This window comes from Sceloporus occidentalis, unplaced genomic scaffold, assembly GCF_023333645.1.
Source record: "Sceloporus occidentalis isolate IW3139 unplaced genomic scaffold, rSceOcc1.0.p SCAF_1, whole genome shotgun sequence".
In the NCBI taxonomy this organism is placed as follows: Eukaryota; Metazoa; Chordata; class Lepidosauria; order Squamata; family Phrynosomatidae; genus Sceloporus; species Sceloporus occidentalis.
The window spans coordinates 250,333,149-250,347,540 of record NW_028316981.1 but is presented as its reverse complement, the minus strand read 5'-3'; the positions used below and the strand labels follow the sequence as shown (position 1 = coordinate 250,347,540).

The 14,392-nt window shown below is 38.6% G+C and overlaps 1 protein-coding gene across 2 annotated transcripts in view; it reads left to right on the top strand.

Moving 5' to 3' along the window:
- The window catches only part of PRDM6 (PR/SET domain 6), a 114,412-nt gene that overhangs the window by 73,767 nt on the left and 26,253 nt on the right, over nucleotides 1-14,392 (top strand). For both annotated transcript variants that reach the window (XM_089512252.1, XM_089512244.1), the window contains exons 3-5: nucleotides 1,854-1,981; nucleotides 9,281-9,405; nucleotides 11,820-12,162. In XM_089512252.1, coding sequence (XP_089368378.1) covers nucleotides 1,854-1,981; nucleotides 9,281-9,405; nucleotides 11,820-12,162 — 596 coding nt within the window. The remainder of the gene's footprint in view (nucleotides 1-1,853; nucleotides 1,982-9,280; nucleotides 9,406-11,819; nucleotides 12,163-14,392) is intronic.

Here is a 14,392-nt window from a genome sequence, read left to right as displayed (position 1 = left end):
TCCCTTCCCTAGGTTGTACTGCGGACCCAGCCACTTTTCCTTCTTTTCCTCTTTTCCCTTATTTGTCCTTATTTTCCATAGGTTGTCTTACTTAAGTAAGACAGGGTAGGTGACTTTTTGAAGAGGAAACTTTGCCTTATTTGAGGGATAAATGCATTTTCAGTTCCTTCCAGTCCCAAAGAATACTTTTGCTTAGTTCTTTTTTGTTTGTTCATGTCTTATGTTCCTAATTCCCAAGGGAGACAAAAGCATATGAAATAATTATGAGTCACAAAAAGACAGTATTAAACATTCACAACCCTCATAAAGATTTGATTCTTTAACCTTGGTAAAAGAGCAAAGCTCAAAAGAAAAGGTGTTCGATAAAAATATAATACCCTTTAAACTTCGGTTTTCTGATCCCCATAAAGAATGTGATTTTTTTTTAAAGGACACTTTCTTCCTAAAGGGTCATTCATTGTTCATTGATGGACCCCCCCCCCCCACCCTTTTGAAGGATTTAAAAATAGCTGTTTCACATCCGTTATCATTTATATTAAAATAAATAGGTATGTTGTTTTTCCCAATTGAGGACCCTGCCATCACCAAGTAGGCTACCTAGAGCTACTATAAACATGACATAGTCAGTGTGACATTTTGCAGATGATTTGCCACTAACCATGCTGACTTAAGGATTGCAAAGAATAACTTTTCCAAGCTCTGGAATTCACACACAAATTTTATTTTTAGAATATAACTGAAAAAGAGCCCCAACAGCTGCAAAATGGCATAAAACTAGAACTGTTTGCTTTGATTCCACCCCCCAACCACCAAATTAGAAAATAATAATAATCTGGAAACAGTGGCCATTTCTTGGTTGAATATGAAATCGGAAATGACATCACGTCAGTTCTGGGCTGCCAGGAATATAACAACAGTTGGCCTGTGCCTTCTCACAATTGTTCACTCCTGCCATAAAGAGATAGTAGAATTACTTCTATAATTATCTGATGTTCCGGTGGTGGTGGTGTCTTAAACTCCTTTCTAACTTATGGTGACCCTTCCATGGGATTTTCTTGGCAAGATTTGTGCAGAAGATCTTTTTGCCATTGGCTTCCTCTGAGGTTGAGAAAGTGTGCCTTGCCCAAGGCTACCCAGTGGGGTTTCCTAGGCAGGGAGGGGATTCAAACTTTGGTCTCCAGTTATCTAGTCCAATACCCAAACCACTACACCATACCATAGCAGGACATACTGTTACCCTCCCAGATTAGTTCTGAATTTTCAGCGTTTAAGTGGTCCATTACTTTGACAGATGTTCCATTAGGTGTATGGTGCTGTAGGAGCAATACATATTTCTCCCACCATGACTGTTCCTCACATTCCTTCCCAATCTGGCACTCTGGGAAACACTGGAAGTCAGGGATAGGTTTTGGTGGAATAAGAACAAGGCAAAGAATTCCTTTTTTAAAAAGAACCAAATACTTCCTCAAAGAATGCTGACTCTTATCCAGTCTTTCCCGTGCAGTTCTTGTATCTAGATGTGTGTGTATATGTGTTTGTTTATAAAACAGTTCATTATTTAAGCTGGGCCTGTCAAAATAGGTTAAATAATCTTTGGGAAATATGGTTACATCTTTGATACATCCAAAATATGCTATATGTAGGAAAGATTGGCCTGATAAGAGAAGCATGACAAAATTTCCTCACTAAAAATATTTTGTCATTTATTCTATTTGGGTTTCTAGCGTCATTAATAAACTATGAAATCCCATACCAATAAATTTCTGGAACTGCCACACAGAAACACCTGCAACGCAGTGAAATGATTGCTGATGATTCATTCTAACTACTTGACCTTCTGACCCTTTTTACAGATATATGACCAGGATGGGACACTACAGCACTTTATTGATGGTGGGGAGCCCAGTAAGTCAAGTTGGATGAGGTATATTCGATGTGCAAGGCACTGTGGGGAGCAGAACTTAACTGTAGTCCAGTACAGGTAAAGTATTTTTCAGTGTGTTCTCTCACTATCTGAGATATTTGCTGTGATAAATTTTTTGTAAATGAAATGGGTGTAAGAAATCAATATAACAGGAAGTATTTTGTGAATGGCGTATTTTATTGTTGCATGCCCATGCCTTTATAAATATAAAGATGACTGGAGTTCCTTTACTTTTGATTCCTAGGCACTGGGCACAAACCAGAAGTGTCTTTCCACAAATGAAATTAGGTGCTGCTGTTGTTGTTTTGTGGAAAACGACAATTGAAACCTAGTGGTGCATGTGCTAGCCCTTTAGTTAAAAAAAATATAAACAACAGATAATACACAAACAGGTAAGTTAAACATATAAGGAGCTAAACCAAATAAAATTCAGATTGAGAACCAGGAAATCAGCATATCAATCAATCCTCAGCACAAAGCAGGAAAAGAACTGAGTGAAATGTATTGCTCTGTTCAGTATTATTTTAAAAGGACTCTTCCAATATCTCATGCATAGAGTGGGATGACTATAAGGTGAAGATTCTTTAAAAGCAAAGACAATACAGTAAATGGATTTGAAACACTGAGAAATTTGTTTCCATTTGATACAGCTTGTCCATCAGTTTTGAAGTCCAAGCTTTGTTAAGCCCTGTGGCATAGGTATCCAGTGTTTAGCAGTTTTCAGTCTAGCATTGGCTAGCTGGTGGCAGCAATCTGCTAAATCTTGTGCTACCACTTGTGGAATAGTATCTGTGCAAAGATTTCTTTTGCTGGAATTCATAATATAAGACAAGCCATGGCAGAACAAACTAATAGTTTATGAATAGTTCAGATTATGCATATCTACTGTGATAAGACTCGTTGAGTTCAGTTGCACTCATTACCAGGCAAATGCATACTGGGTTGTAACATATGAGATATTGCACATCTTTATTCAGACATATGCCCTACTGACTTCACTTGCAATTACTCTTTGGTTTAAGGATATAAGATTACATTCTTCGCCTCTTAATTTAGGTTTCTGTTTTACTCAATGGGCAAGTAGATGTTTATATGAAGCCCACAAACTTCCTAAAAACATTTACTTGGCATGAAGGTAGGAATCCCTGCCTGTGGAATCCCCTTTAAGCACTGCCTCTATACCTAGTGCTTCCATTTGGCAATCATAGCTAGTCTTCACTAATAGACATATACTTCATAAATTAATTCCCTCTTAAAGCAGTCGAGAAAAGTGCTTCTTAAACTTCCCTGGTATGGGGGAACCATCACTTTTCCTAATGCGCCAGGGAATGGTGCCATCTTTATGCCTATTGGTTACATTTGTTTCTTTCATTCCTGGGAACTTCCCATGGATGGGCAGTCAATAGCTTGCAGATCAACACCAGTTGGTCACCAATTTGAGTAGCACCAATCTAGACCAGTTCCTTGCCAAATGCTAACTAAAAAGCCTACTTCACACATAAATGTTTTCTGCTTGTATTCCCAGAATGACTAGAGGGAGCTGTCTAGAAAATTACATGTGAGATATATGCCAGAAATAGATATGTGACTGAGCTCTCTCAAATGGAAACTACACCATTCTGATGGTACAAAGAAGAATGTCTTTTGCAGTTTCCCACCATCTTCACTGCACACATTACAAGAACATAAGTAAGGGAGAGTAATATGGGAAGAAGTCCCGGAAGACATTTTTAAAAGGTTTGTTTGTTTGTTTGGCAGACATAGCTTTTCCCTTGACAGTGCTGTGGGCTTGGGAGAAGTCACACCTGCTAGACATGTCCCTTTGGTGCAGCTATTATAGGAGCATAGAACTATTGAAGACAAAAATATGGCAGCCAGATCCCAGGACATTGAGTTCCATAACACACTATCCTCTGGTATCCATCTTTCAAATGTTAGTGGCACTTTGCTGGAGTGTAGTTTTCTTCACCGACAATAGTACATATCCATTAGTTTTGGAAAGACCAGTTGCATCACAAAGATTAAATTCTGATGGCATCTGCATGTGAAGAAGAGAATAATCTCTAATGATTTAAGGCAGTGGTTCTCAGACGGTGGGGTGTGACCCCCAGGAGGTGTGCAAGAGTTGCTCAAGGGATGTGTGTGACTTGGAGGCCCCAATTCACCTCTTCCTCCTCTTCCTAATTTTTTTCTATCATGGAGGGAAAGAGAAAGATGAGGAGAATATTTGGAGTAGCTGCTTCTGCCCATAGTAGGATTAGGAGAACATGAAAGCTTGCTGGATTGTGGCCTTTTGGGGAGGGAGGGCATCCCATACTACCATTTATTCTTCCTCCACCTATCCTGTCATTGCATATTTGGCTTCACAACAGCCTGGTAAAAGTGCTGTACAAATATATGGGCTGTCAGTAATAAACAAATATTTCCCTTTTAAAATAAAAAAAAAACAACTGTTTGCCATTACTGGAGATTATTGCAATATGAAAGAAAGGTCTGCAACTGCTATATTAGCTAGGAGTTTTTGAATTATAACATCAAGCTTTAATCTTGTTTATTTTAATTAGAATAGTTTTCACAGATGAAAAAGAGAGGGGAAATGTAGTTTTGTATGAGGCACAGTTTCATAAAAAGGCAGTGGTCAACCTGTATATTTTTTTACAAGCTAAACATTAAACCAGATAATAGCTATCCAAAGCTTGTCAATTTGTACGAAAAAAAATATAGTAATATCTTTTTTTTCTTAAAGTCAGTTACAACAGTGCTCCATGTCAGTAGAACAATGTGCTATGTGCCCCACCACCAGGAGTGGAATATTAGGTTGTAAGCAATGTTGGACAGAGTATTTATAGTGAGGAATTCCTTCCCTAGGGAATGTGTGACTGGTCTCCTCTCTACTCAGTTTTAGGTGATCAGTCAAGATACTTTGTTTGTTTTCACTTTCAGTGGTTTTTAATATAGGGTTGATGATGATTTCTGAATTTTCAATTATAGCTTTCTGCTGTTAATTTATTTTGTAGTTTTGAATTTTCTTTCTTCTTTTTATTTTCTGCACTACTTTTTGGACCCTGAGCCAGGTTATAAAGATTTTAATAACTCATAAAAAGGGATCAAATAAATAATTGTTTGAAGAAGATCACTTAGGAGTCTGGGTATTTCCTGAGAGTGTTCAATCCATCATATATGTAGACTTTGTGTATTGAATTGATGTCTTCACATGAAATCCTGTGTGCACCATAGTCTTTCCTATGTCAAATATAATATGTTCATATGTAAAATAAATGGATGTTCTAATTCTGCTTAAAGAAAGGAATGTATGTGAAGAGCTGCCCTTTCCACTGAGGGACTGTAGGACAGGAATTATATGTGTTCATAGCAACACTGGGCCACAACAAGTCACTAGTTCGAGGTGTGCATATTTGTGTACATATATATGAAAATCTCAAGCAACATGTAGCCATGAGAAAGTCATTAAGCATCTGACAATATTAAGTGGATGTTGCAACTTTCCTTTCATTCTGTTGCTGTTTTTTAGAGTTCCCTGTGTTGATCTGTTTTCTATTACTTGAGATCTTTTTAAAATGAACTACAAAAACACACTTTGGGAGAAAAAAACCCTGGCATCTATCACCAGGAAAGACATCCAAGTGTAAGAAAATAGAATAGTTGGACACTGAAAAACCATCTAGTTTTTATTGTATATGGACATCCTCCTCACTAAAAGTCAGCTGGTTTAAATTCATTCTGTTATGATTTGTAATATCTAAATGGAATTTTCTTCAAAGTACTCTTGATTGATTGACCCTTAGCTGAACGTTTTGTTTTTATTTTGAAGCTGACAATAATGTTTGTTGGCATGTGTTCTGCTTCAACTGCGTTGGGACGCCATGAAGCTATCTTTATGAGTCATCCAACCACAATACTAAATACATGTCAGCAAAGGAAATATTATCCGAAAGAGGAAAAATCCCTTTGATGTACTTCAGCATGCAGAGATTTCTGCAAGTTTTGGAAGCTCTGTAGGCTTGTAAGGAATGGTGTATGCTTACACTTCCCCCTACTTTTTTTGGCCTGCTCCAAGCCTCAGAGACCACCCATTGCTCGAAAACAGTTCAACTCTTTCAGCAGCAAAGTGTGTCACTGGGTTTTAACACATTCATTTGCTGGGCTGCTGTGTTTATGTTAGGTGAAGCCAAACAGAGAGATGAAAAGTTACAAGGGTGAAGTACAAAGTAGACTCTTTTTTCCCTCCTAAGTCAGGAGATGCGGGTGATTTATAGCACTGCCCTGATTTTGATTTTTATGTAATGGTGGAAAGAATTAATAAAATGTACAGCTTGGGTGGAAATAGAGGGAGGAGTGGCAAGAAGGGGTAAGAAAGAGAGAAAGGCAGGAGTTTTTGTCAGATATTCATAGAATGTTGGGAAAAAGCATTCTGCTTAGCCAGCAGTGCCCTCCTGAGACAAGGTGGCAGTAAGCGAGGAAAATAACAAGATAAATGAAATTTTTGCAGCTGCTCGTAAAATATTGGGAATCTGCACTTTTTTATTGATCTTTATGATCCTGTTGCCAAGAGCCACTTTGCGGTGACAGAATATGTTGACAAGTGCATATCTCACTGCCATGAAAAATGTGGTTAAGGATTCTCCTTATGTCGGCAGTGTTATACAAGAAACAAATTGCACCACTACAGCCGATTCTTTACAAAGAGGCTAAATTTAAAGCCTACAGACTCTCCACACTTTTATCTCAAACTTCAGGCTAATATTGGTTGCAATTCTTCACTGCAGAAACCAGTTGAGATTGGAGTTTTTTAAAAAGTCCATTTATGTCTATACTTTACACAAAGTGTTGTAAAAAATGGTCATTTCTCCCTACTGTGGCGGTATCATTCTGGTGAGTAATATTTCAGCCAGAATGGAATGCTCCTCTTGTATTTATTGAATTGCTGTCCATCTCATATAAGGATGTTTTACTTTTCTGTAACAGGCTTAAGCAACAAGCCACTTTGCAATGATTACATTTTTTTTATTTCATCTCCTAAATCCCTGGTTTCACATTGGTTTCACTTGTGTGTGTAGTTACATTTGATTCATATTGATTTATATCTTCTGTCTAAGCAAATTTTGAATTTCAGTGTCATTATGAGATGCTAGATAAACAGAAATATAAATAAATAGGTGTGCAGATGGCTACCTGCATCCTGAGTTTAGTGGCAAGCCCTGGTACTGTCTATTTAGGTACACATGTTAAGCTACAAGGCACAGATAACATCCTGACTCCAGTCAGTGGGACTACCTTCTAAAAGAATGCAGATAAGATTGTGGTACACAAGAGAACATGGAGACTATATTTTTAATGAAGGTGTAACAAACTGACAGTCCCATATTTTTGTCTGTTGAAACTTTTTTTGGTGTTGTCCGTAGGGTTTCTTTCCTAGTATTAGTAACTTTTACAAACCTGTAATATTTATAGCAATGCTTGTCTCCATGTTCTCTTCGTAGGGTAAGCATTTATTAACGTTTATACTGTACTAATTTTCAGTCAATGAAGATATATAAAGTAGTTTAGCAACAACAAAAACCTTGCCATTTTTTCACTAATGATGAAAGTAATACAGATGCAGACTTATTGATGCTTATGGAGAAGAATGTCTGATTGAACTTAGAGAGACATAAAAAAATACAGTAACACATATACAGTTTTCTGTATATAATACAGAATATAATTTTCTGTATATAATACAGTTTTCTTAGCAAGATTTATTTGGAGGAGGTTAGCCATTGCCTTCCTCTAAGGCTGAGAACGTGTGACTTGCCCAGGTTCCAGTGGATTTCCATGGTTTCCCAGAGTTCTAGTTCAGCACTCAAATCACTGCATCAGCAGATGGATGGATGGATGGATGGATGGATGGATAACAGCATACACAAGGGGATAGTTATGCCAACTGCTAACTGATGTTGGGGAAACAGGAATACCTCTGGATCAATTGGATCCAAAGTTAGTTCTTTCTCAAACTGGGAACACCCAAAAGGGGGAAAGCTTTCCAAGTACTGAGCACTGAGTGGGCTGGCTTGCAGTGAATCATCTCTTTTCCAGCTGAGTGGTGGCTATGCCATATCAGGACCCCTGCCCTGCAAATCAGGCAACATCAGAGGATTAAGATTACACTGTTTTAGTATGTTTTGCATGAGCCAGCATGATGTAGTGGTTTAAGTGTTGGCCGCTGGCAAACCAAGATTCAAATCCCTGCTTTGTTCTGGAAACCCACTAAGGGCTGGAACAGATCAGCATAAAAAGCCGACTTCTAGCCTGCTTGGGGGCATGGTGTGCAGATGATGCATGTCCCCAAGCCACCCAGAATCTGATTTCAAGTTGTCTGGCTGTTTACATGGGGTGTGGCTTCCAGGTGCTCTGGCGGTGTGGTGTTTATATGCTGCACTCCGCTGGAGCACCTAAAAGCTGTTTTCCCGCCACAGTGGGGTGGAAAAGCCTGCTTTTTGCTGTCACAAAAAGGAGTGGCTATTTGCTGCTCCTTTTTTGGCTGGCAAAAAGGCAGATTAGGGCCATGGTGTGTGGTTGCTGTGGCCCCAATCCAGTATTGTGAGGTGCTGTCAGTTTCACCCATAGGTTTCCTTGAGTGAGTCACACTTTCTTATCCTTAGATGGGAGGCTATGACAAGGCTCTTCTGAATAAATCTCTATGGAGTCAAACAGACAGGCGGCTTGGAGTGGCTAGAAACCGCTCCAGCCCAGGTCAACCCCTGATTGGTGTGGGACCACAGCGACCAGATGCTTCAGTCCCAAGGCCAGCTGCTGCAGCAGTCCTTTTGGAGCCAGCTTTGAGTCACATTAGTCGGCCTTGCCACGGCTTCCAGCCAATCTGTGGGCAGGTGTCATCTGCACACCACATCCCCAGATCAGCCTGAATGGGGCTTTTTGCCCATTTGTTTTGGGCCCATGATGCCCTTATTGTTTTGTGCTGTGTTGTTTTCAAGTCATTTTAGATTTATAGTGACCCTAAGGCAATCCTATCATGGAGTTTTATTTATTCAGAGGAAATTTGCCTTTCCACTATCATGTTTTTTCCTTCTTCACTCAGACTGTCTGAAGATAGATAGTCTTGCATTTCATTTCCCTCCCCTTGGGCAAACTGGTTCTGATGTATGTAATTCTGATTTTATATTTCTGGCACTGGCTAAGCTGGGGCAGCTCAGCTAGCACAACTAGATCTCAGTGGAAGGCAGTTTTCACTAAACTGTACTGCCTTATCTGTTTTGTGTGGATGAGACAGATGCTTCTTAAGAACTATATTCGAATCATTAATTCACTGTTTCTTTCTCTCTTTGTTCTGACTAGGTCAAACATATTCTACCGAGCTTGCATGGATATTCCCAGGGGCACAGAGTTATTGGTGTGGTATAATGACAGCTACACATCTTTCTTTGGAATTCCTTTACAGTGTATTGCACAGGATGAGAACTGTAAGTGTCTAATTTTGTCTACAAAAGTACTATATGTCCCTTACATTTTTCTTTCATATTTATTAAAAACATAAATGAATTAAAATATGTGAATGTTCAGTTTGTATTAAAGTAATGTGAATTTTCCTATTTAGAAATCCATTTTAAGACAGTAGATAAATCTATTGTACAGACAGTGGAATTTAGTCTGCTAAGGAAATAGCAAATTTAATCTTACCAGGAAATAGCAGTGCTTTGAAAATTTCAAAATGGAAGTGTATTGTATATATTGAAATAATACAAATACAAAGTGGCTACAAAATAAATTTTATAAAAAGGCAAGGCATTCAGTCATTTTTCCTGTCAGAGTGATGGGATTTTGGAGCCATGTTATGATGACGAATTCAGATGAAGGTGAGTTTTAGAGGGACAATAACCAAAGGATCACAGATGACATGGGAGTATGAGATACTATGTCTAGGTCCAAGGTCATTGTGAAGGCCTCTACACTGTTTACAGAATCACATAGAATATATTGATCTTGGAAAAGTTATTTATAACTTTGCAATCATCCGAATCATCCAGCTAGAATGGCCACTAGCCATGCTGACTGTGGAATTCTGGGGCATCTGGTCCAAAAAAAAAGTAACCTTTCCATACTCTGAAAATAAAGCATTAAATATATATGACCTTTCTATACTTATTCTAGACATAACATTTATCTAGAATTGTCACTGAGAATTTCCCTAAATACTAACACTTGGAGAAATTTAATTTAATATATATATTTAGACAGAGTAAGGACTATTTTTGTGACATATAGTGTTTAAACAAATAGGATCCTGAGGTGAATACATGTTTTTGCAGTAGCTAGGGCTGTGCCGCAATTGTACCAAAATTGTGGACAGTTGAGCTGCAGGATCAGACTTCTGCAGATGTATAACTCTTGTGTTGGGACAACTGAATGGAGGAACACATACATCTTTCTGCTCACATTTTTGGACATGCTTTTCACATAATTTCCTTTTATTCAGGCCTACTGTAATTCAACCTGGAAATAATCCCTAAGCACAAACAGAAGGACCCATATTGTTTTCCTGATCATACCAGTGAAGTCTCTTCCTTTCCTTTCCCTTGTTGAATGTTAAATGGTGAGCTCACTTATTCTTGGTGTCACACTCAAGTTTTTCCCACTTCACAAACATCTTAAGACACAACACAGATAATGGAACACCAGCCTATTCATGCAGCGTAATGTGAAGGTGCTCTCCAAAGGTGGCCAAGTGGACTGTCCTATATGATTGCATGTCAAGATGTAAAGAATATTCATATTGTCAGCGAGCAATACCATCAGAAGTGTATCAACTGCAGTGAGATTTTCTATCCTTAATTAAGAGTGTAAAGATGAGTGGTTTCCTCTTTCCTTGCTGCGAGAATGGAGAAGATCTCAATTCCCACACAGTCAGGGAAGAGAATTGTTTTTATTGTTGTTGGAGTGGTGTGTGTGTGTGTGTGTGTGTGTGTGTGTGTGTGTGTGTGTTTGTAGCTCCCAAACCCCTGAGCCAGCATCCCATATGGCTCCCAGGTTCAAAAAGGTTAGGGATCCCTCATTGACATTAACATCAAACTCTTGTTCCTCTCAGTAAATAGAAAATAGACTTTGAGTTTGTGGATGTGTTTATATTAATATTAATAATAATAATTTATTTATATTTTCCCGCCTCTCCCAGGTGGATCGAGGCGGGATTACAACCCAACAATAACAATAAGATACAAGAATAAAACATATACTGTAATTTTCAAGCATTAAAACAGTTAAAAACAGTACAGTCAAACAATTATAAGATATAATATTCTGATCCTGAATAGAAGAGTGAATGATGTTGTTACAGAAGATTGGGTGGATAGGCTTTCCGGAAGAGATCCGTCTTAACTGCCCTCTTGAAACCCTCCAAGGAGGTAATAAGATGGATCTCTTCTGGGAGGTTGTCCCATAGTTTAGGAGCCACTGAAGTAAAGGTTCTTTGAGAAGTTGAAACCAGTCTGGTTGGGTGTACTTCCAACAGATTTTCCTCAGAAGTTCTGAGACTGTGGGGCAGATTATACAGGGAGAGGCGTGCCTTTAAGTAACTCAGGTCCAAGCCATGTAGGGCTTTATAGGTGATAACCAACACCTTGCATTGCGCCCGGAAGCTAATAGGTAGCCAATGAAGATACTTCAAAATAGGTGTAATATGGTCAAATTTCGAAGAACCAGTGACCAATCTGGCTGCTGCATTTTGTACTAATTGAAGCTTCCAAACTTGGTACAAGGGTAGCCCCATGTAGAGTGCATTACAGAAATCAAGGCGAGAGATTACCAGTGCATATTGTTTCATATATCTGAAATATCTTTCTTATTGTGTTAAGAAAAACATTTTTCTTTCTTTTCTTAGTGAATGTTCCTTCAACTGTAATGGAAGCCATGTCAAGACAAGACAACCTCCAGTCATTTAACAAAAGTAACAAACTACCCTCTGCCACTCCACAGCGGTCCATTGTATTTCCCCAGACTCCATGTAACAGAAATTTCTCTCTTCTGGATAAGACAGGCTCTGTTGAATCAGGATTTAACCAGATCAGTGTAAAAAACCAGCGAGTCCTTGCAAGTCCTACATCAACAAGCCAATTAAATTCTGAGTTCAGTGACTGGCACCTTTGGAAATGTGGGCAGTGCTTTAAGACTTTCACGCAACGGATCCTCTTACAGATGCATGTTTGTACACAGAACCCTGACAGGTAAAACATGGGAACTCTTTATTTCTGTATTTCATAATAGTAAGTGCCACTGTATTCTGCTTTTATCAGGCTGTTACCCTTTTCACTGGCAGATCCTTATTAGGAGGAACCTGCACAGTGCAATTCATCTGCTGCTGTATGAAACATATAGATAATGGCCATAGGTTCGGGTTAGTATTTGTACAAACATTGGGTACCTAAAGACACAAATAAAAGAAAATGACTAAGAATATAATCTTGGTCTGGAACATCCATTGGAAGGGGAATGAAATAGAAGGAAAATGTATGGATATCACAGATGAGAAAAAAGAGGTCAAGATAATTAAAAGTCACTCTGTCTCTGAAAGATAATATAACTTGCTGCTCAGCAGCTGTCATAGTCATTTCAGGGTTCACCTATAGTGTGCAATGTGTATGAACTTAATTAAGTACTAAGAGGTAATGAATTGGAATTTTTTGCTTAGTACTATTTTTCTTCAGAGCATGCAAAGCCATAAATTGTGCAAAGCTGTCAGAAGGAAATACCTACTCCACCAGTGATGTGGAGGAAAACAGATGCCACTTATTCAATAAACTAATATCCACACAGAAGAAAAATGTTGACTAGATACCTCAGAGTCAAAGTTGGTTTGAAAGTTTGTCAATACAGAATTTTATGGCCATGAACTGAGGATGAATTTTAGCTGAACAAGTGAATTAAAATTTCAGGTACTCTGACCGGTGCCCCAGTAGAGATAATGGAACTATTATTTATGAATCAAATCTAGTTTATTTGACAACCTTGATAGCTGGCAGCACAAAAGACAAAAATCAAATTAATTCAATAAAAAGACTGCTCTTTCTTTCTTTCTTTTTTTCTTGAGCAGCAAAGAGAAGTGTACTCAAATCAACTGGCTTCTGGAATAATCACTTAGGGTGCAATCCCCTAAATACTGCTACTATACTACCTCAGAGGTGAAGCTGCAGATTGATGGACTGAAATGGAGTTGGGGAAACATTAGAGAAAACACTTCCATCACTCCAATCCCTCTTTTGGTTACTTGCCTTGTGCATTACACAAAGAATTGCTTCAACACATAGTTGATTTAACACATAGTTGGCCCCCAAACTCTTTTTTGCTCCTAAACTCCCCCATTTTTTAAAGAGAAGAAGGCTGAAATATCCCCAAATACTGCCTATTTCGGGAGCTGAACATAACACCCAGAGGGGAACATTTGGAGCAGACACCCAGACACTTCTGGAACTGATTTCTGGATGACTTTCATCCAATAATCAAGAGGTGCATCAATTCCATGGAGTTGTTTGGACACAAATTGGCCTCTGCCCCACCACAGATGTCCACTTCTGATTTAAAGAAATGTATTTGGAAAGCATCAGTGATTAGTTGTTTGTAATCTCTACATGAGAGCCAATGTCCTATAGTGGTTTGCATGTAGGTCTAGGACTAGGAGACCAGGTTTGAATCCCTACTGTGCCATGGAAACCAACTGGCTGCTTTGGGGCATGTTGCACTATCTCAGACTCACAGGAAAGCAATGGCAAACCCTTTCTGAACAAATCTTGCCAAGAAAATCTTGTGATAGGTTTGCCTGAAAGCCGCTATGACCTGAAGGTACACGACAGCAATATCTAACTGCAAGGTTTTAGGAAAAGTTTAATCTTACCAAAATATTTTCAAAGTATTGAAGGTGATCACTGTGTTTGTTAAAAAGAAATAGGGATAAGAACACTAGACATTTCAGATACCCTATGCATTTAAATAGATATATGCACCTGTTGCATACATCCCCTATTCATTTCCATGACAATATGACCTGTGGGCACAAAAGGATATGTATGCAGGTTGTTTTCACTGAAGCAAATGAGATGCCCTTTTAAGGGCATTTACAGTTCCATTTGAACATCAGATCTCACTCTCCAGCCCCAGGATTGTACGCAACCAAACTACAATGGGTTTGTAGTATAGTTTCACACTTTGACTCCAGAGTATGAAAATGTTTTTGGAGTTTGGAGTATGGTGAAGCATTTAGACTGCTCTGCTAGAAAGCACCATATCACATTTCTGATTCAGGTACTCTGAGTGCAGTATAGCATTATGCTAATCTAATTCTAGTTCATCTCTTAGGAAGATTATAGTTTAGGGGAGTGGACTAGAGTTTTCTAGAAGAGAATTCTACTTTCCTCATAAAATACAAATCCCATGATACATCAGAATAGAGTACTGTAGTAT